Source organism: Molothrus ater, chromosome 1 (genome assembly GCF_012460135.2).
Source record: "Molothrus ater isolate BHLD 08-10-18 breed brown headed cowbird chromosome 1, BPBGC_Mater_1.1, whole genome shotgun sequence".
NCBI classification, from domain to species: Eukaryota; Metazoa; Chordata; class Aves; order Passeriformes; family Icteridae; genus Molothrus; species Molothrus ater.
This window is the reverse complement of record NC_050478.2, coordinates 109,566,686-109,589,498: the sequence shown is the minus strand read 5'-3', so window position 1 is coordinate 109,589,498 and position 22,813 is coordinate 109,566,686. Positions and strand designations below refer to the sequence as shown.

The following is a 22,813-nucleotide window of genomic DNA, read 5'->3' as shown; positions in this document are numbered from 1 at the left end:
GCATCCAGTTCTTCTAATCTCTCTTTTAAAAGAGAAAATTATGAAATCTTAAACTGAGAGACTTATTAATGCTTAATCTTACAGAACTGTAAGAGCAACCCAGTATGTTTTGAAGAAGAGTTTCATTTGAAGCAATAGAAGTTACCAGAAATATGTCATGCTAGCCTCTAAGTTTTGATCAGTACATCATGTTCCACCTAAGTTTGGGAGCAGTCAGTAATTCTGTGTTTTGACTCTTATGATAGTTTCTGGTCTGCAAATGTCTTTGTATTATGTTCTGTAGGCATATGTTGTGGAAGACAGCAAGCAGCTTATTTTGGAGGGCCAGCATCATGTTGCCCTTAACACTGTTGGGAAGGAGGCCTTTTCATTTCCTCAGAAGCAGGTAATCTACTGTGAAGTTTTCCTTTACAATTGCTTCTTGCTGTAAATAGACTTAATGAATTCCCTAGTATGTAAGTGTAAGCTTTTGTAGAATCTTAACATCAGATATGTGTTATTACTAAATAATTCAGGCTGACAAACTCAGGTTTGCTTAGTCTTCTGTATTGAACTAGCCAGGCCCAGTTGAAACATGAGAAAAGCAATATGCAGGTAAGCATGTTGATGAGCTGTTGTTGAGGTAAACTCTTCTTTGGTGTTTCAGGTAGAACTAGAAACTTGTTAATGGCATGAAAGGTAATGATTATTACATAACAGTAGTAAAATGGTGAAGTTTGTAGTTGTTTTGCTTGATGAAAGAAAACAGCATCTGTAAGAAACTGGTGGCTGTCTTCTGGTACATGAATTGATAACAACTATTGAAGTTACAGATAAGGTTCTGTAAAAATGTCTGTACTAAATGCAGTTTATGTGGATGAAGAAGACTAATGTTCAGAAAAAGAGGAAATACATCTTGTGCTTGTTTAGACTTCTCCTGAGCAGCATATTGCTGTTCTCTCTTGTTTTGGTGCCATGCTTATTGTTTTTACCAATATTGCAAACATAATATATATCTTTTAGTGAGCTCTTAAAGTTGCAGCAAAGAGTACTATGTACTAATTTTGTCAAGAAAACAATACAGGACAAATGTCTTCCTATAAATACCATGCTATAATGCAAGCAGTGAATTACTCTGAAGCTGTGCATTTGGCTTTGGTTCATCAGCCTTTAAGTATTTGTACATTGCTAAAATAATTTTTTCCACTTAGTTATTTGTGCTATGAAATAAATGGGAATTGGCACACATGTGCTCTAGCTAGGCTGAGGAGTACAAGAAGCTGTATTAATCTAATGACAACTGCCCCCTCAGGTATTCCTTTCCCTGTCTTAATGTATATGTAGAACAGTAGATCACTCTGTAGACATCTAAGGTTAGGAGACACAATACTGTGAGCTTCTGATCTCATAAAGTTCTGATTCTCAAATGAATAGGAAGAGAAAATAGAAATTAATCACATCTGCATCCTAAAATAAACAAATGACTGAATGGTATGGGTATGGGTAGAAATTCACATTTCTTGTTGACTGGAACTCTGTCTGTATCACAATCAATTTCAAATTAAAGAAATTGATCCTGCCACTAGCTACAAGGAGGATCTGTATGTACTCTCAATGTTTTTTGAGGAATATATGCTACTGTATTAGCATTCTCTGTCTAAAATCTATTTCTAATCAGGTTTTGTTACAACCATCTTCATATAGATTGTACATTGATTATTGTATTCACTTCCTTGAACATGAGGAACGCACTTCTTTTGAAGCATTCTGTTGGGAGAATGAAATTCAGTTGGAAGCAAGAAAGCATCTGCGTTGTCACGCAGTTGAAATCTGCTATAAGAGTAATTAGTTGTTGAGGTTTTTTTTAATAAACATGTAAATTCTGTGTCCTCATGATAACCAAAGCCCAGAGTTAGCATAAATTTTAAGAATCTGTGATCTGAGGACTGCTAAGAATTGAGAAATTGCATATCCTCACATACTGCTTTTTTTAATTGGCTCATAATAGTGTGGGGAGAGCAGATAGACTGCTCTGAGGTGGGAGGTGAGGTGTAACAATTAACTGATTTGAGACTTTGCAGCAGTTTACTTCATTCAGTCCACATTTCAGAATTAAAAGACTCCCCCCCAAAATAGAATTAGATTAGGCTAGATAAGAAAATAATGTACTTAATCTCTTAAGAGTTGTGTGTTGTCCTTGAATTATTTTGCTCTTTTAAAGTAACACAAACAGTGAAAAGCTGGTGGGGGGGGGGACAGTGGTAGAAAACCCCAAACTCAAATGTTACCTCTAATTTAGTATTTTCAGTGTATAATTTTGTCTTATAAGCCTGTATTTATTCTCTTAAGTCATGAACAGGGTTGGAAACTACTCTAGACTGTTTCTGATTTGCCTTGTGCCAACAGTATTGAAGTTGGTTGTTTTCTGAGGACTGAACAGCAGAGGGAGATGGAGGTGCATGCTTTTTACCAACACATGTAGGTTACCCGTTCATAAAGGATAGAGGGCTGCTCTGATCTGGGGGGAAAAAAAAAAATTCCTGACTCTGAACTGGGTGTCACCTAGGATGCAAGAGTCCACTGTCTGCATTTATTGCTGAGTTTTGTTTGTTGCTTCTCTACAGTGACTTTCTTCTTGACTTCTTTAGTTTCATGCTGTTGTATGCAGTAAAGGCATTTTTGTCTGTCTGGCAGACACAGACAATTATCTCCAGCCCAAGAACAGTCATACAGTGGACACTGACGAAACATGAACAGAATTCCTCTCTGCCCCCCCACCCCCCCCTTTATTTATTTTAGTCCTCTGAGAAATGGCTCAGATCTTAGCCAAATTAATCAAACAACTCTGTTGAAAAAAAGGAGATCACTTACTTTATATTTTGGTCAAATTCTCTGTACTGGTTAGCTTCTGCTACATTGTCATTTGTGGTGTATCTCAGATTAACTCTTTGCCAGCTTCTAAATATGTAGTTTGGGTTCACAGAAGCTTCTACTACTGTTCAGGGAAACAAAGCTTCAGTAAAGCACTGTAGTGAAGAACAGGAGATAGATATTTTTCAGCACTGTTATGTTTAAGTTGTTCCAGCAGTTGCTGGCAGATTGGTAGTTGGGTGAACTGGCATAAATTCATCCTCATATGTCTATAAGATGTTAGACTGCTGACTGAACCATGGTGATGGGTGGTTACTTCTGCTTGGATCCTTGTGGGACATTTAATGCACAACAGGGATGTGGAACAGGCAGCAGGTGCAATTATTCCTGTAACACAGCAGCATAACTTGCTATAGTATTTGATAAAACCAAGATAGAACTTCTGGTTACAGTGGGGCTTGGAGGAAGGCTGAAATGTTTTTCTGGGTAAAATTTCTATATGTACCAACATATTAAAAAGGTAAGCAGCAGTAAAATTCTATACAAGTTTTTTGATGCTCAAATTCATGTGCTCCTTTTCTTCCCATGTTTGTTCAAAATAGAATTAGAGATACTAATCCTTTTTCATTGCAACCCCTACAATAGCTATGACTTTAAAGCTGGTTTTCTGTCACTAAATAGAGATGTTTATTGTTGCTGTTTGCACTCAAGTTTTTTTGTATAACAAAATAGCACTACTTTGGAGCATAGGCTACTGGATAGCGTAGACCTACCAAGAGATGTGACAATCTACTTCACTTTTATGTTCTAGAAGTTTGGAGTCATAACATGCAGTGTGCTGAAGGAACCACTTACAGAATATTGACTTTGTTAAAGTGTTCATGTGTTTCATATAGAAATCTCTCTGGATTATATGGAAAACGTTTATCTTCTTATCCTTCCTCTCGTTTGTATTTTTGAAAAAATGTCCTTTGGCTAAAAGTAGGGGAAAAAATGCTAAATATAGTTTGTTGCCTTAAATCAGAAGGTGCCACAAAGTGATATGTTAATAGTCACAAGCAACAATATATGAAGAAAAAAAAATTAAGGTGTAAATAAAGTGAATTGCTTTGAATAAATCCATTTCAGGCCAAGTAATAAAAGCCTCACTTATAAATTCAGTTAAGAATTTGTAAATTAGGGCTGGTTTTTTCAGCTATGGTACTGCTGTAGGTTTTGTTTCTCTTCTGAAACATGCTTTTTGGAATCAAGTAGTTTTAACTGAAAGTCAGCTTAAAATTGCACTTGAAATACAGCTACTCTGTCTCTTCTTCTTGACCTCTCTGCCTTAAATTAGTGTAAGGACAAAAACTTCAAATGCATTAAACATCCAGTCACAGTTAGAGCTGTTGATTAATATTATTTCTTACTGCAGTCTTCCCTGTTTTTCTAATCTGGTGAGTTCAATCCAAAAGATTCTGAAAGAAAAGTTCAGTGTAATATGGTGGGATAGAAGTAATAGTGGAAGTAATAGGACATTTGACACACTTCTGGTTTGCAAAGACTTCTCACCAGTGGAAGGTGAGAAGCAGCCTAGAGGTTTGTCATTTGAATGTTGGCATGTTGGGAATAGCATCCATCCTTTCCAGGTGTGCTTCAGGACTGCACATGATGTTCTGGGCTGCATGTTTGGTCCTGTGCATTAGACCAGTGCTAGCCCAAAGTAAAATCCATAAAATGTGTATAGAATGGATGCAAGCACAGAGGATAATTTTAGATAAGACAGCTTCTTAAAATGTATGCAGCTTAGTGAGTCAGCAACAGTTTGGTCGGAAGCAGGAATTCTTGAAATGTAGGAGTGGTAGGATTTAAGTAACTGTTTTTCCTATTACTGGAAGTGACATCTTTTGCTACTTCAGGACTTTTTTTACAGAACATGTGGGAGGAGATGCTTGAATAAAACAAAATTGTTGGAAGGATTTAAGACTTTCCTTAAACCACCTCAGTAGAGGAAGAGCAAAGTTCTTAAGGGTACATGAACGTCAAGAGCTGAAATACACATTTTTCACTCTGTTATATCAATTAATAGAGCAGATAGAGTACCAGTTTGGGAGATCTGGCTTATATTCTTGTCATGAGTGAAATATTACAAGTAATTGCAAGATTTGATCTGCTGTTTTACTCATTGTGGACTGAAGAGCTGAAGGTATCTGTTTTCAAATGCATTATTTTATTCTTTATAGCAGTAAAATACTGTTCCTGGAGTTCTCATTTCTGTAAGTTGAGAGCTAGAATGAATATGGATGAGTCACATGTTGAAGGAAGCAACTAAACTGGGGTTTTAAAATAGAAATTCTCAGATCTAAAATGGGAAAGGGAAAAAGCACATCATCTAGATGTCTCACTCTTATTCTACTGCTTTCATATATTCTGCTTTTACTTATGCTTAGCTCCATTCAAGAGTTTCCTGTTTAGGTTTTCTTCTGTGCATACTGGTCCCTCATATTTGACTGAGCACGTCAATCCTTTTGGCTATGTGTGACTTGTGGTTTATGGGGCAAATATGCTGATTTTTCTGTACAACTTGGAAAATAAATTACAGTGCTTTTTCTGGTGTGCTTAAGGGCACATTGACCCAGTCTCTGGGTCAGTTATTCATAAACAAAGAATATTGTTTATGAAACTGAAAACTTTAAGTTGTTTAACATTTGGTATAAAAATCTTTTAAAGTGACTGTATGTGAAGATACCATCACTTCTGTCTATCTGGTGGAAAGGAGGAACTTCTGAATTTAAAAATGCATTCTGAGATATTAAGGAATGTATTATGGGTAGATCTGTCTGTTACATCTATTAAAAGATGCTTTAAATTCTTAAAATGTTGCCTTTTCAACTTTTAGCTAAGCATAATTGCAGGAGATCTGAAACCAGTATGAATGAATAAAGCACCATTTCAGAAGTGTATGTAGAGATGATTTATAGCTATTTCAACCTAGCAAAATACCAGACTCTAATGGTTGTGACTTTCTTGTAACACAAATAAGTGAAGATGGTGAGATTATTCTAGTTGAATTAGAAATCTTCTGTCTAGTTTTGAGTGTATTTGTTTGAAGCTGGCCTGTGTAAATGGCTTTGGGCAACAAGAAGCTTTCTGAAAATAGAAAACCACTTTCCAAGCACCAGTTATGCAGTTTGTAGCTTTTGGAACATAACTGAGGGAGCACTGTTATTCTGGTGCTAATGCTTGTTGTGTATTTTAGGCAAAAGCAAAAAAGCTTTAAAATACAGCTATAAAATGTAAAACAATAACAAAAACGCACACCCCTCTTCCAACCTCTTGCAGTCAAGCCTCTCTACCTCTACCAGTTTGTATAGATGAGACACTCAAATTACACCATAACTTTTTTGAAAGGGACAATCCTAACCATTTATGTGGCTTTCTTGTATGCAGCTTCTGCTGGTTACTGGAGCTTGTGACACTTCTGGAGGCTTTGCAAAGAGCCACACTGGGTCAGCAAGCAGATTTTAGGGGTCAGAATTCACGCCCCCTCCCCTTTTAAAAGGCAGTACTTCACTTGGGCTGATAATCAAGGTGTTCAGCAACAAAATATCATCTGTTCAGTTCTTGATTTTTCTTTTGCTTTGTTTGTGAGTATAAGGCTGTTACTGCTTGGTGTGTAAAGGCTGTTACTGCTTGGTGTGTATTCTTGAAGGGAAGGCACAGGTGCCAAGTAGGTATGGGCTTTTGGTTTGGTTTTTTAAAGCCTTGATCCAATTTCACAAGCTCCAGAATAGGCCAGGAGTTTAATGCATCTTTAAACTTAGCATTTATCTCTAGGTAGCTTTCTGATCTGTATGCACATCTTCTTGGTTATTGTTTGGAAGTCCTTAATTCTTTCCTGAACCATTCACTAGGTAAGAGAAAAATGGGCTAAATGTTGTATCTTAGCCTTTGTTCTAGGTACACAATCACAAAAAGCCTAGAGTCTGAGCAGCTAAACTTGGAGAGACAGACATCTTTTCTGACTCTGACACCCAGAAGGTGGCTGGAATTAAGGTTTAGCTCTGCTGGAAAATGATTAGTTTTGCTGATTTCCAGTCCTTCTTCAGAGGTGTAATATTAGAAGTAAAGGTTTGAGATATCAACAGCACTCTGTACTTTCACCACTATATGTTTCTGCTGCATTTCATGATGTTCTTGTCTACTTGTAGAGGTAAATATTCGTATTTGTCTTTTGTAGGGTTTTAAAAAAATACTCGGGAATTCTGATTGGGAGGACTTGGAACAGGTAATTGACTCTAGGGCAAACTACAGTGTGTAGGATATTGCTGTCTGGTTGAAGGCAGCCTTGAAAATTGTTTGGACTATTATTTGAGGGAAGAGAGTAATTTAAATGAGAACCTATAATCTCTGCTGTGTTTCATGCTGTTAGTTTGCATTGTTTGATTGGGTAGGATGGAAACACCAAATTCATTCAACACTTAAAATATATTTTATTGTTACTATGGAATATCTTTTTTTCTTACCAAATTACTTTCTGAAAAAAAAAAAAAAACAACAAACTACTCTTCCTTTCAAAGGGAAGACTTACAAGCCTGTGAAAACATTTGGTGTCTTCCTGTTATTATCAGCACAGTGACTAAGGTGTTCACACACATTTCCGAATGCCCAGTGTGTTTGGTTTTTAAATCAGGTTTCATTGCCTGTACTGTTTCTTTTCAACTTAAAAGGTACAATCTATCGCCTTTTAATGAAAAGTATTAACTTTATTATATTGTACCAACTTACTGGTGGATTTTTAAAAATCTTGTTTCATGTGTTTTTAGTAGGCAGTAACATTTACTGCTGCAAATTCTTTTTTTCCATTCAAGATGGATTTTCTGCAGAATAGGTTCAGAAGGAAGTACTACAGGCAGCCCCTTCCTGAATAAATCCTGCTCACAAACCAGATTAGATGATGTTGGACAGAAATGCTGCACCAAATGCAGGCTGGTTGCAGCTTTCTGTATCACTTAATTTCTTCTGCTTCAGAGACTCATTCCATCCAAAGGGTTAGGGGGAATCCCAAGTAGTGTGTTAGAGCTTGTCTTGGGCTTTCAGCTGGGGACAAAAGGTAGCTTTCATATCTGCAACTGCTTGTTATGCAATTTCAAAGAAACTCTGTTATTCAATCCTTCTGTCAGTGTTCACACATTCCTGTAAATTTCTGTTTGCTTTACTTTGGCTCTGTTCTGGGTAACTTGTGCATTGGCTTTCCTGTTTTGAACTTCCTAGGGCAGGTTGTGAATTTTTTTTGTTGTTAGGTACAACTACTGAACAGGAACAGTATAAATGCTGTCCCTTTTCCTTAGAAGCCAAACCCAAGCACTGGCAAATCACTGCAACAATAGTGTGCTTTTGTGAAACTCGCACAGATAGTGTTTTCATAAGCAACTGTGAAATCTGTCTGAAAAGAGGGTAATAGATAAATCATACCAGTTCCTTGTCCAGCATGCTTAAATACAAACCACGTTGGAAAAAATGTGAGCTTCATGATGCTGCAGACTTGTTTCCCTTATGAGTTATCATTCATAATGGAGAATTATAACTTCTGTGACTGGATTTCTCATACCTTATGTTACTATTTTCAATGTTACTTTAACTTTGTTTCAGGAACTACCAGAAACAGTTCTCTTAAAGTTTTTTCGACCAGAAAACACACCTGTACCTGCAAGACCAACGCCAGAGCAGCTTTCTAATCTTATTAAGACAAGTCTTCATTATCCAGAGTCTTTTAATCATTCTTTTCATCAAAAAAGGTTAGTGAAACATTACCTTTAGAAACTTTAAAAATATTGTTAATTAGACATAAATCCTTTTGAGACATGCTGTGTGCGTTATGATATTAAAAGTCTGGTATGCAAGTGTGAAATGTTGTTAAGTTTTTAAACTCACTCCTTCAGAAGTTTATAGATAAAATGAAAGTTTCCTGTAACACCATAGCTCACAGTTTTAATGTTAACAAGTAATGTTATCAAACTTACTGAAAAAGAATAGTCTGCTCCCTTTGTGTTTATTTTTGTTGTCAGAGTAAACAGTGTGATTTCTTTGAGAAGCCAGACAGAAAGAAAGATGAACTTTTAGCTCAAAGGAACTGTTATGTCTACAACGTCTCACTTGCCAAGATTAGCTGCACATGGTTCTGACTTGCGTCAGAAGGAAAGGTGGTAACAGTTCAGATCACTGGGGCTTGTCTCCTGGAAGAATATCAGTATTAACCTCTTTCAAAAAGCCTACTGCTAGAGTGAATTGGTTGGAGCCTGTAAAATCCATGAGTCTTTCAAAATTGTAATGACATGAACAAACCCCCGGCTTAAGTTCTGAACATTCAGTGGGTTGTACTTGAAACATGAAGGTACCTACCTATTTAGGCTTGAGTTGTTTATCTGAAAGCTCTACTGTTTTACAGTTTTTTATAACAATTAATGTAAGTTGTCAAAAGAAAGAGATTTGTTTCTAAAATCTAACATTTAAATGTTCTATGAAGTGCTGTATTTTAATGACAGTGATAAAGCATGTATTTTCCCTGTAAGACATTCAGCTCTTATTGGTTACAGTCTCAAATTGTTCTTTTCTTACAATTCAGGTTTAGGATATTTAAAGTGTTTAGGCAACAGCAAGGAATTCCAGTGACACAAATCACTTGCTGAATACATAGAGCTATTTTAGCTGCAGTGGTTTGTGTTCCTGCCTGTTGATATCTTGGGGTCTTTCTTGCTCCAGCATTATTTATAGAAACAATAATAGTAATTGTGAACAAGCAGAATATCAATTAACTGTATTAGTTTTATTTAGTATAAAGGCCTGCATTAAATCCATGTGTACATGTGCTATTTGTTCTGGTTGAGCACTGTTCAGGTTATAACTTAAAGCCCAGTGTCAGCAATTCCTCTATGGGAGGCAGTGCAGAAGTATCCAGTCAAAGTCTGCCAATCAGAAATTCAGAATGTAGTGTACTGGACCATGTTATCCCCTTCTGGTATGTTTCATGTCAAACAAGCAGATTTCCTGTAAACTGAGATGGTATTTATGCTTTTTGTCTCCTTTCTCAGCTGGATGAAGGGAGATGGTAACTTCATTTGGCCCAAATGAGCCAATGCAGTTTGCCTTATTTGACAGCTTTTGTTATCAGTAGCTCCATTCAGTATAAGTGATTGTATTTCTACCTACACTGGCATAATTGACAACTACATATAAATTCTGTGTTACTGGAAATAATTTTAACTATTTAAGAGTATAATTAAGACTATCCAAAATAAGATTTTTTTTTTCTTTAATGTAGAACTGTTTCTCTTTGCAGCCTCTGTCTGGTACCTGTCACTCTCCTACTTTCCAATTGTTCCCAGGCTGTTGTAGATGTGATGATTGATTTGCGGCATAAACCAACAAGGTAGTTTGCAAATGTTAATAAACCAATATTTTTTAAGAACCCTTCCTAGCTTGGAGAGTCTTGTAATATTTTAACTATATTGAATATCTAGAATAGGATTTTTTCTACAGTGGCTTCTTTGAAAGAATTGAAGTTGGTAAAGGTCTCATGCAATTAAGTGTGAGTCTTCAGTCTCTGCTAAGACAGGGCCTTTAATTGTGACTCTTGAGCAGTTAAAACTTGGCAGATCTTTTCTAGAGAAAGGGAAGTGCTTTTCCACTAGTGAAGTAGGAGCTTCACCAGCCTTTATTAAACATAAATTGTTAGGTTTTCATTTTTAAAACTTTGAATAATTCGTAGACAGCAACTTCCTCCCGCAATTTGGCTTTGTGTAAAATTTTGTAGAACCTTGGATATTTTTAAGACTTCCTCTAGGTTTAGCAGCTGATTCTTTTGACTGCCTTTTTGCTCAGTACTGTAATAGTATGTGGGAAAATATTATCATTGAGGAAGTGTTCTTGAGTTGCTTCTAAAAGTTTCACTGAAGATTTTTTGTGGGATAGAGAATTCAGTACCATGATATCTATACCATTGTAATTCTGCCACTTCTGTTTAAACAAGGCAACTTCAACTCATGAGTAATGTAGGTGACAGCTCCCCTTCTGCCCTCTTAGGTATAATACTACCTAGTCTGTTTGCCACCAGGAAGGGGCAGAAAGATTGTGAAGACATTGCAGGGGCTTAGTCATGGGTGAGCAGTGGCTTCTTGCCAACAGTCCAAGTAAGAGCCAAGTAAGATTTTAAAAGCCCAGAGCCCAATACACAGGTTCAGAAATGGAAGACAGAAAATTTAAGTGTGGTTTGCTTTTCAGGTACAGTTAGGGAGCCATTCACTGATCTGTTTTTTCACAAGATGGTCATATTGCATTACATTGGGAGACATGTCCTAAGACAGTGTACTCCTCATGTACCTTGAAACTGCTTAAAAAGAAAGCCCCCTCATGCTCTCTCCTAATGTATCAGTGCAGTGTCTCTAAAGCAGTGTATGTCCATTTTGACAATGCCTGTGTGACGTGCAGTCTGATTTAACTCTAGCTCATGGGACAGACGTAAGAATGCCTGAAATAGGAATTCCTTAAACTATGACAATTTGAATATTGTTACTACGTTTAATGTTAGTGTTATGTGCCAGTTATGTAGAAAGCTGAGAATACACTGAGTTCTTCATTATACATCTTTGTGTAATTAATGTCCTGTGTATAGTGTACAGTACATTAGGAACCAAAGAAATGCATTAAATGTAATGATTCATCTCAGCTAAGGGAAGAGCCACTCTTAAGGATTTTTAAGTGAGACAGAGAACATTAAAAAATATTTGCTAAGACTCAGAGTCAAATTGAGCTGATGGATAGACATAAGCATCCCGAAATTTACCCAAGGGTACCCTAGGTACTCTGAGTCTGCATGTATTTATGTATTTGTGGGAACAGGTGTGAGTGGATAGGGATGTAGTAGGAAAGAAGACAGACACAGGTGATTTTTTTTTTTAAATTGTATTACAGTATCTCAATAAAATGTTAAGTGGAGTTCTCTCTGTAGCTATGATGTCAGCTGTTAATCCTCAAAGTCCAGCTTTGTCTTGCTAGAAAGCCTGCTCTTAAAGATAAGGAGGGTTTGCAGAACAAAGACAGCAGTATGCATTTGGGGAAGGCAGTGAAAAAGACTCAGCAGCATCAAAGACAAATGGCAGTTGGCGCTCCTCCAAGGAGAACCAGAATAGTAATATAAGTTCCCTACTGACTTGTGAAAAATTTCTAGAAAGTATCAGTCTTTGTAAGGGCCTGGTGAGGGGGACACAGTGCATTCTGAAATCTTAGAAAAACTTGGAGGGAGTCCTGTAAATTGGTAATACATACTTCAAGTGCAGAGAATTAACATTTTTATCCTTTTTTTTCAGCTCCGAAGCACTAGAAATACATGGATCTTTCACATGGCTTGGGCAAACACAGTACAAGCTTCAACTTAAAGGCCAGGAGGTCTATAGCTTGCAGCTCAAAGCTTGCTTCGTTCATACAGGTGTCTATAACCTTGGAACCCCCAGAGTATTTGCCAAGCTCGTGGACCAAGTTACTTTGTTTGAAACAAGTCAGCAGAACTCCATGCCTGCACTGATTATTATCAATAATATCTGACCACTTTCTGAAAGAAAAAAAAAAAAGGCACTAAAAGAAAAAATAAATGGGATTCTTTTCTTACATTGCTGGTTGACATTTTGCTGCAGTTTTTTTGAAATAGCACCTCAAACATCTAACTTGTTACTAAAGATCATGTAGAAAAGAAAATAGCAAAATATTCAGATGACTTGTCAGTTTGTTTCTCGATGCAATGCACGTTGGACTGAGCATACGTTTATCCTTTTATAATGTATTTCTTCTCTGGTAATTAAGATACTCATAACATAAAATACTCTAACTGCAGATCTGAACATACTTGTATGTCCAATGCCCTGTCAAAAATGCAGCTTGACTGCTGTTACAACTTCCAGCATGGTGTGTTTAATATTTGTGGCTGTATTAGGATATGATTCAGGAAGAAAACCTCACTGGCTTTTTCCTGTCTGAAGCCATTAGTCATGGTAAATCCCAACCTTACTGTGAAGTTCAATAAGGTCTCTCAATTCCATTTCTGATTCTCGGTTCTTTAGTTAAAGATTTTGGTTTCATATTTATAGAAACTGGTGACTTTTCAAGGTTTACATAAAAGTCCACCTAGGGTGTTAAAAAAATTTTGAACCAGTTTGAGTATTTTCTCATTCATCTCAAAACAGAATGCACTATTTCACAACCATGAGATTGTCATTTAAATTGTCACTTACTTTATTATGTAACTATAACAACAGATCTGTTTAAAAAAAATCTACTCAAGATTTTCAAGAAATGTATTATATTTATAACAAATGTACTGTAAATAGAATAAAGCATACACCATATTCACTGTATGGACTGGTGGCCTTTTTGCTTCCCTTTGCATACAGCTGTAGCAATCCACAGGTGCTGCTGCCCTCACAGGACAGTGCTGGTGTATGGGGCAGTGCATCTACCTTCTGATACATTTTATTCTTTTTAGGTAAGGCTTTCAATTTTACTCATGTTTGGTACTACTGCATGACTGTCTCCAGGACTTTAGACTTCCTTAAAGTCTTGGAGCCCATTCACAGCACATAACCTTTCACAGTCAAACTTAATAGGACTGTGGATCATGTTACTAAATCAATAGAATACTGAAATATTCTCTGTCCATGAATATGTTGCTTCAGGCCTCAGGTCCTTTTCAGCTGATGTACAGCTTGAAAGAATAATCTGAAAGGTTCTCAGCATTGTAGCCTTAAGCTGTGTCATCACTGCTTTTTCTGTCTTACACCCATTTAGGGAAAGAAAAGTCATTATTGATGCCATTCAGCTGTGCTCTGTAGGCCACAGTGTTCTAAGTCACAGTTGGTATATATTTTAGGACAGCCTGTCCAAAGTGGGTTATCAAGAGCATCATGTTTAGAAACTGGATGAAATAAGAGAGACCCTGTAGAGGGAGTTGGGCTTATCTGATGGAGGCTGGAGGTGGTACAAATGGCAGCTCACAGTGAGATCCAGCTGTTGGGCAGTGGCTGGCAGGTAAAAAGCAGGTGAGAATTGGAGAATCTCTGAATGACAGAGCAGTGAGGTGAGATGAGATGATGCAGGGCAAAGCAGCTCCTGGAGCTTCTCAGCACTGCAGACCCAAATGCGTAAGCTCTGACGCTCACCTGCACGTCTGAGCCGCCTGTGATTCATCAGTCTGAGACTCAGCAGGAGCTGTGGGTGTCTGGGAGAGGAGGGTCCTTGGCTTTTCTGGATTTCAAATATAACAGTGGAGCTTTTCCTTTCTTGGAATTGCAGTAGCAATGGTTAGCTGGAGACATGCTCTTTGTCTCTCCTGGTGTGTCATTAGAAATTCTAAGTGTGTCTTTGGGAGCTGTAAAATATCAGTATGATTGCTTAGGAGAGGAAGTAGCATGGAAGTAGGGCTAAGCATGCCTCCTTAGTGGATTCTCACATGGGAAACTTTGTGTCCACATTGTGGACTCCCAGTGATGATGGAAAACAATTCTATTGAAATGAAGATTAATCTTGCTATTGAGTAAATAAGTAATCTGCAAAGGCATGCTTGTGCTTCTGTCACAGCAATGTAGTGGCTCACAATAGATCATACCTCTTTGAGATGGCTAGAAAAAGCTCTCAAAGACAATGAGATCCAAGGGATCTTTTTTGCACTAGGAATCTACTAATTTTTTCTGTCTTGCTATCTTTGTAACATAAAACCATGAAACTTGCAAAGCTGGAGTTTTGGTGAAAAATAAAATGCCCTGTTTCAATCTGGGGAATATGGGAACAATTTTATCTTGTATTACTTAAAATACAGAAATAATTCCATATACTAATGTACTTAAAATTCAGCTTTTCATTTGAGCTGAGTAATGAACAAACCTGTTCCTGAGATGAGGTGAATTCTGCTCTCCTTTCCATACTTCGTGGCATGTGTTGCTTCATCCTTCACTAGGGGAATTCAGGTGGTTTTAAGCTGCTTTGCCAAAAATTGCTGAAATGCTGCATTGATATGTTACTATTTTGTGTAATGCAAATCTGGAGTGATAGGGTTTTACAGAGTCAGTCAGAGTCTGTGAATCCTGTAGGAGATGACTATGATAACATAGCAAGGTCTTGTGCTTTTACTTGTCTCAAACAGCAATCCCCATCTGCTTCTTCAAAAATGGTAGAAATCGTTCTAAATGGAGTATTCCTCTTCTATTTTTAATATTGTGTACTTGCCTTGGCTGAAACTGGGACAGTATTCTATTCTAAAATTTTTTTGGAGGGATGGTTATGCTGATAAAGCTGTGGAGTTTTCTGAATTTGTTGCCTTGTCTTGTAACCTAAACTTTACTGTGCTTCAAAACAGGAAAAACTATCATAACTTTAATACTTAAATTACTTATTGGCAGAAACTTACTTTGTCTCAATCTGAAATGACATTTTTAAAATCCTGTCTAAATATTGAGTAATGGAATAATAACTTAACTAGCAATAAATCTTAAAAGTTTGTAGCAAAAGCAATATTAATTGCTTACCTTGTAAACAAAATGGCCATTTACTTACTCTTGTGGTTGGTGTATTTTTAATTTATTATTGCTGTCTTACTGGAAAGGTGTCTGGCAAATTACATAAAAAGTCCATTCCTACCAAACCTACATTACCTTGTTTAAGACAGGTTCTCCTGATACTCAGCAGATGTGAAAACCTGTGCTCCCTAGGAGCTGGTTACAATTCCAGTTTGGTTGCTGGTTGCAATTTGGAAGTTTGAAGATAATTGGTCTCTGCCACACAGTCTGACTTGATACCAATTAATACAAAATCCACCGAAGCCCCCTTCATTTAAATACAGTTTTGTGAAATTTAAAATCTGCCAGGTTTCTGAAATCATTTGCTTGTCCTGGAAAGACTGTCTGTACAGTGAAACAAGTAGGACTAGACACATAGGGTCAGTGAAAAATTTAGAATGAAAGATGAGGAGAAAAATAAGTACAATTATCTTTTTTATTTAAAATAATAAAACATTAACTTTCTAAGTAGAAAAAGGCACTGAACCAGCTTATCCATTTCATTTTTATAACACTTTTTTCCTAAATAAAATGAAATTTCTCTTAATAGATTTCCCAGAGACTTCTAAAAATTCCAGTCAAAACAACTTTTTCATCCTGTTTTTTTACAGCGATAAATGAGGTAGAGAGTATGTAAAAAATCAAAAGCAAAATCAGAAACACTGTGATGCCCAAAAAAGGTTGGGAAAAAGCACCATAGACATGCACTCAGAAGATTTTGGACAAATTGCAAAAACTGAGATGTACCCACTACAATGGCTTTAAAGATATGACCATTACAGGGAGGGAAAATAAACTTATTATTCTCTCTATCAAGAACTTGATACTAGACTGAGGACAGATTCAGCAACTCCTAGCAACCTTTTGGTATCATTCAAAGATTCAGGTAAAAATAGCAGGAGGGAAAAATAATGTAAGGAGAGGTCAGTTCTGTGTTTAGAAACTTAGCAATCGAAGATTTGAAGATCTGTTTCTCTCCCACTGAGTCCTTATACAGAAAGCCAAATAGTGTTCCTTATTATCCCTCATGTCATAGGTCATTGGTAATTATTACTGTCTCTCAGGATCTGAGACTTGAAGCTAACAAAGGAAATGAGCACCAATTCATTTCCAGCTTTGATAGTAACTAGTTTTTGCTCAGGTACAAATGCTCTAGTGACCTGTGCATTGAAACATCAGCTTTCCCCCAAAAAAACTTTAGTTTCATTTACTAAATAATTTCATGATGGTTTTGAACAAGTTCTAAGTATTAGGAAATTCTACTGTTTCTGGAAGCATAAACTTAGCTGCACTTCAATTTCATTTTTGTGGTAGGATTTTGCCAAGTCCAGTAGCAGAATAGAGCGGTTCAAAGTAAGTGTTCTTTGGCAGTCACTCAAATTGTGTGCTGCTTCAGAAGAAATGCATAAGGTTCCAAGATAAAAATAGAAGAATTTCAAGTTTGGATTCACTGACATAGTGAATTTCAGCAGAAATAATACTTGATACCCAGGGCCAGTGTGGGTCCCATTGCATGAGCTGTATTTTGAGCTGTTACCAAATTTCTTTCCCTGTGTAACACAGAGACATACACGTATAGCTTGATTGTTAAGATAAAAAGATAATATAATTAAGTTGTGAGAAAAATTCTGTGAAAGTGCTAGAGTGAATGGAACATGCCTATGCCTGGGAAAGAGGATAGTGTATAATGAGAATCATGAAAATGAAAAATAAAAAAAAGTTTGTTTTCATTATTTATACCCAGGGTCACAAAAACCACACAATATAAAGAATCTGGTACTAGACCAAAGCTTTCTTACTGATCTAAAGTTAAAATTTCCCTGCTCTGACTAAACCACAGAATCAACATTTTCATTATTCTTCAGCTGTAAATGTAAGTACAACTGCCTTACTGAAAAGCCATCACCCTGTCTGTGAGACTGCCAGGAGAATGCAACCATGTGGTGCAATGACAGCCACAGTCAGATTAATGGGGGCAGCACTTTTAATATTAAAGATTGCCTTTAATTCAGAATCTACTGTGACACAGAGCTGTCTACACCAAAGGTGTCACCCAGCCCAGGTGTATCAGAAGTAAGGTCACTGAACTGCAATGAATATAGTAGAGACTCCTGGATGTTTTCACTTACTACTCTTGCTCCAGTGAGATGAGGGATTATTTCTGAGTATACTAAAATATAAAGATGTCTGCAGTAATGGAAATCCACTGAGGGAACTTCAGTCTTCATATGCACATTGCCTTTTCTTCAGTCCCTTGAACGATTTCATGGAAAAAATGACTCATATAGAGTAAAAGCTAGGCTGGAACAGAAGATAATTTTTTCAACACTTCCGTTTTTAAAACCGTGAATACAGATTAAACACTGAGTGTTTCCTGATCCTATTTAACTCAAGATTTATTTACTACACATTTCTAGTTTACATGAGTAAATAATTAATTTGTAAAATGTCACTTGGTTAATGAGTATTGCTAATTGCTTAGTGGTAGCTGAAGAAGTGGAAAAATGAACACAGTTCAAAAATTGTTGCTTATAGACTATAGCAGTGTATAAATGAATTCAGCTGATGCTTACAAATATTATTCCTGTGGGTTTTCCTCTTTGTAAGTTAGAATAGATGTATTGTTCTCCTCCTGATTATTGTGGCATAGTTCCTTTCCCTGTTTCCTCCAGGGTGATGAAAATTCTGCTTAAAAAAAAAAAAAGAAACAAGAAAACAAGACTGTTCCTATAGACTTTTACTTAATAAAAGAGGGAAACAACTAATGATGATCATTAAAACAGCTGCCCCGTGATCCCCAGGTACTTTGAAGCCCTAGAATGAGAGAGGTATTTCTGTATATTGAGGAGACTGTAAAGGAAATAAGAACCCCTTCTGACCAAACCAGAAATACTTCCTGAAATTCGCAGGCAACATATTTCTTGGTATCCTCATGAAGAAAGCAGCAGTGATAGACCCAGCTTTCCTCACTTGTCAGTGCAGATGCTCTTGTTGGGGGGATGCCAGAGGGAGGGACAAAAGTGTACTCAGGACATGGGCTCCACTTCTTACAGCTGCTGACAGCAGGGTTGTATTAGGAGCATTTAGTTTAGTGGCAGTTAACTTGAGGCTCTTGAACCCAGGAGATGCTTTGAAAATAGCAGGTTTTTGTAATCTGCACTGGTAGCTCTCACAATATCGAGGAAATACTTGAAAACATTATTTGCTTGTACCAAGAGTTCTGCAGCCATGAGACAAGTTTAAAAAATGGACCAACATACAAACCCCCCAAAAAACAACCAAAGAAACCTCTATAAAAATCCATCCCAATTGTAATGCCATGGGCAACTGGAGAGAGCTGCCAGAGAGAGGAAAGGGCAGTGGCAGTTCAAAGCACTTCTGGCTCTGCTTTGGAGGAGCGGTGGGAGGCCTATGAGAGAAGACTATCCCAGAAAGTTTTCCTGCTGTGACAGAACTGATTGAACATGTCAGTCAGGTTAAGAGAACAAGACTCAGGAATCACAGTGATACTGTTTTTCATTTTAACATCTGTCCTCAAGGATCACAGCTTTTATTTTCCAGATCACAGAGGGGGGATGTCACTGCCTTAGAGGTTCATGTTCTCTTTCTGGCTCCTTTTCAAATCCACTCTCTTCATCTGTAGGTTACATGAGTGCTAAGCATTCTGGATGACTTGTATCCTCATATGTACTAAAAACACTATTAAATTTATTTTTTCTGTTATTGATGCAAATTAAAACAGAGTATCTTGTTAACTTACTGCAATGCCACTTAGAAGTACATATATTTTTAGAGTAATATCTAGAACTTTTTCAATAATGGATCTGTAAAAGATTGTAAAAGAAGATTGAATAATTTATTGTTGCTTGTCACCACATTTTTTCCTACCAGATAAGACTTTTTATTTACTCTGAAAGCAAGAGTTCAGCAAATATGTGTGGGTGTTGAACATACTGCTGAGAAAAAATTACTTTTGTTTACTCTTTTATGTAACTGGCTATGGACTAGAATTTCTCAGAAGGCTTGGTTGGTGTTTTCAGCATTTTACAATAAAATTTCTGAGAGTGTGAAACTTGACATTGATGAAGGTTGCCGTGAAAACACATTCATTTCCTTAGCATGGGGAAATGCCAATTAAAACCAGGATGTTTAAATCCCTTTCAGTGGAGGTCTTTGCACAGTGGTATGTCTCTGTTACACAAGACCAGCAAGAATGTGTGCATTGGGATGACAGTGGAAGGGCAGATATGTAGTGGAAACCTTCTTCACTGTGTTACCATCCTCTTCCTCACTTTGGCTCCATTAAGTATTGGTGGAAATGAGAAGCAGTAGTGAAGGAACAGCTTTGTGGCTTCCCCTCTGACCCCCAGACAGAATCTTTACAGTGAAAACTTGAGCATTTAGGTGCGTTAGTTCAAAACGTGCTTTCTGTGAGTTGCTGCTCTGCCTGTGCTGTCAGTGCTCTGTATCTCAGTGAGAGTGGGAGAGCATGACAGGAAGGTTCCAGCCTTGTGGAATCCCTGCAGCACCAAGCAGCTCTGGAGAAAAAAAAAAAAGATCAAGAACCTGCTCTTTGGCTGATTACATGAACAATCCCAAATGAGCTGTGAGCCCAACACACCTGCACTAGCACCCTCAGGGCAGATGAGACAGCAGTCCAGAAACTCTGGCTTGCAAAAATAGTTTAGAAGGAACTTAGCAACTAAAAGCATGTTGCTAAATTCCAAGACTTTGGTGGTCAATGAAATGAGGACTGTGTTATCCACATACTTGATCAGGGCAGTTTACCAAAGAGAATTGTCTGCTGTGAGTATAGTTGGTCCTGCTCATTAAGAATGCTCTACATCAACTATCTTAGTTAAAATCCTGTATGTTGCTGTAGAGAGTTAAATTTGTTAAACAGGTAATTATTCCTGTCAGGGGTGTTCAGTCATGTGTGGCTGCTTATCATTGTACAGTCAGGTCTGGTGTTCCTTATACAGCACCTGTATGAGGGATGCATTGATCAATGCAGTGTTTCCAAACACACAGAGATGAGAAATGACAGCACTGACAGCACTGGCACCTGAGTGAGGAGAAAAAAGTCAGTGTCTCCATTTCAAAATTCTGCTTTTACACATTAATAGTGCAAAACCAACTGTTGGACACACTACTGTTTTTTGACGTTGGAAATCATTGATTAATAGAGTGTCTGCACCTATGAAATTAATTGAAGATTGCTATATTTCTTTAGGAGCAGGGACAAAAATGCCTAAGTCCAAATTTTCATTCTACTAAGAAAAAATGAACTCTATCCCATCTGCAAGTAGGACAGGCACTAGGCAACTAAAAAGGGACAGAGGGGAAAAAAACTCCAAATAAATATTTAATCCCAGTTAAATTTGTTCTGTCCTGATACTGGACCTAAGACAAATTGATAGGGTAAATGAGGACAATGAGCAGTTGCACCTGTGGCCATGACAAGGAAGAGGGTGAAAAATGGTGTCTGAAAAGTTGTATAAGTTTACTATTTGAGATTTCCTTTTCTAAGTTTATTAGCAGAATGGAAGAAGGAAAGATATACCCATCATTCCTCATTTTGGATGGGAAAAGGAGATAGGCATAAAAGCCTTTAGCCTCCTCCCTCATATTCCTGTAGAAATATCAGGAAACACCAGCAGGGGCAGATATGCTCTGGTGGATATTTCTGGCAGACCCAGGGAATATGCTGATGGAGCTTTTCATTTTTCACATAAGACTTGTGTCCTATAATAGAGAGCTGTTCTAAAGGGTTCTTTTCTGAGATTAAATCTGTATTATCCCTTATACTGCTTTAAGGAATATTAGGCTGGAGGTCAGAAGGCTTCAATGGATAATCACAGACCTCTCTAAAATTGCTGTTCATGACAACTGTCTTCTAAAAAAGCAAAATGAAACTGGCAAAACAAAGCTAAAAATTACAGAAGGAGAAGTATTTGTATTGAGGCTCAGACAGAAATCTAAGGCAGGATATTTTTGGGCAGAGCTTCGAAATGCAAAGGAGCAATTTAAGAACCAGGGGAGGGAGGGATCTTCAGGATTCCTGGTATTCTCTCTTTGCATTCGATCAAAGTATTGCTTCACTTTAGTAATCAGTGCAAATCAATTTAAATTCCTTGGCTACTAATTTTTCCAGTCAAAAATGACCATAAGGTTATACTGCTTCCTAAGAAACCCACTGTCTTTAAAAGTGTTACTTTTTGGCATGGAAGAGGATCTTTCAGTATATATACTGAAATGTACTGTTACTTCACCTCTGATTTTATGAATTCAGAGATAGGTGATATTTTGCAGGCTTGTTGTTAAAGTCAGAACAGTTTCCAGATGGACATTAGCTTTGGAAACAAAATTTAAGTTTTCTGGGAGATGTACTTATATTAGGAATTGTATACTATGCCATAATTTTGCTTGTACCATCAACAGTCTATGGGACTTCTTGATTTGTGGAACTGGAAAAAATCAAAATAAAAGAATGTTTCAGGAGGGAAAATAAAAAATGGCCAGAAGACTTTGATTTGCATTCTCCTCTGTTTCATTATCATATTTTGATGGGAATAAAATGTGAACTTTAGGGAAAATAATTACTTTTTTTGGCACAAAAATCAGTAGTTTTAAGTAGAGGCGCTTTTTTATTGGAGTTTTTTTCTTTATCATTTTTGGAAATATGACTATTTAGGAGCAATAATTTCAACTCAGTGCCTGTTTGTCATGGCTTAGAGGACACTCAGATACGGTGCTGTGTGGTTGGTGGTTGAAGGTTGCTGACATGCCACCCTCCACCCTATGTCTCTGCACCACATGCTGCTCTTTTGGGGGCAGTTTCTATTTTCAGAGACATTTTGGGTTCAGCTTGTGCTGAAAGTGTGACAAATAGATCTGTGTTTCTCGCCAGGTGTGGGTGTGGATGTGTGTGTGCTACTTTTATGGCTCTCTTGTATTTGGTCCAGTGGCCTCCTGTGGTACCTGGCAAGGATGGAAGAGGTCGGCTCCAGTGGCCCCTGGGTGTTTGTGGGGACCTGGGTCCCTGCAGGGACTGTGGAGCAGCCCTGGTTCCTCGGCACTGGCCTGGATGTGACTTTAGCCCCAGAGCCCAGTGTGGCAGCAGGGACGGCCTAAGGCTGAGCCAGGTTTGCTCTAGAGCTGCTTTGGTTAATCGGATGGGCTGCCCCTTCACCTCTCTGTATGCAGCAGTAGATTTTGAGGAGTGGTGAGAACACACCGCATTTTATGGCGGAGATAAAAGGTTTGGTTTGGGTTTTGGTTTGGGATTTTTTTTTACCCCGGTGCTGTGGAGTCCGGGGTGGAAATTTTTCCCTGCGAGACAGGAACAGCTCCAGCTCTGCGCTGTGCGTGTAACATCGTGTGTC

At 37.6% G+C, this 22,813-nt stretch overlaps 1 protein-coding gene across 4 annotated transcripts in view; it reads left to right on the top strand.

Moving 5' to 3' along the window:
* The window catches only part of TRAPPC8 (trafficking protein particle complex subunit 8), a 51,632-nt gene extending 38,397 nt beyond the window's left edge, over positions 1-13,235 (top strand). For 2 of the 4 annotated variants that reach the window (XM_036404467.2, XM_036404451.2), the window contains 5 exons: positions 284-385; positions 7,070-7,117; positions 8,482-8,627; positions 10,169-10,258; positions 12,195-13,235. In XM_036404467.2, the coding sequence (XP_036260360.1) occupies positions 284-385; positions 7,070-7,117; positions 8,482-8,627; positions 10,169-10,258; positions 12,195-12,429 (621 nt within the window). In that variant the 3' untranslated portion in view covers positions 12,430-13,235. The remainder of the gene's footprint in view (positions 1-283; positions 386-7,069; positions 7,118-8,481; positions 8,628-10,168; positions 10,259-12,194) is intronic. The other 2 variants (XM_036404476.2, XM_036404459.2) reach the window with 1 other exon arrangement.
* Positions 13,236-22,813: the final 9,578 nt, after the last annotated feature.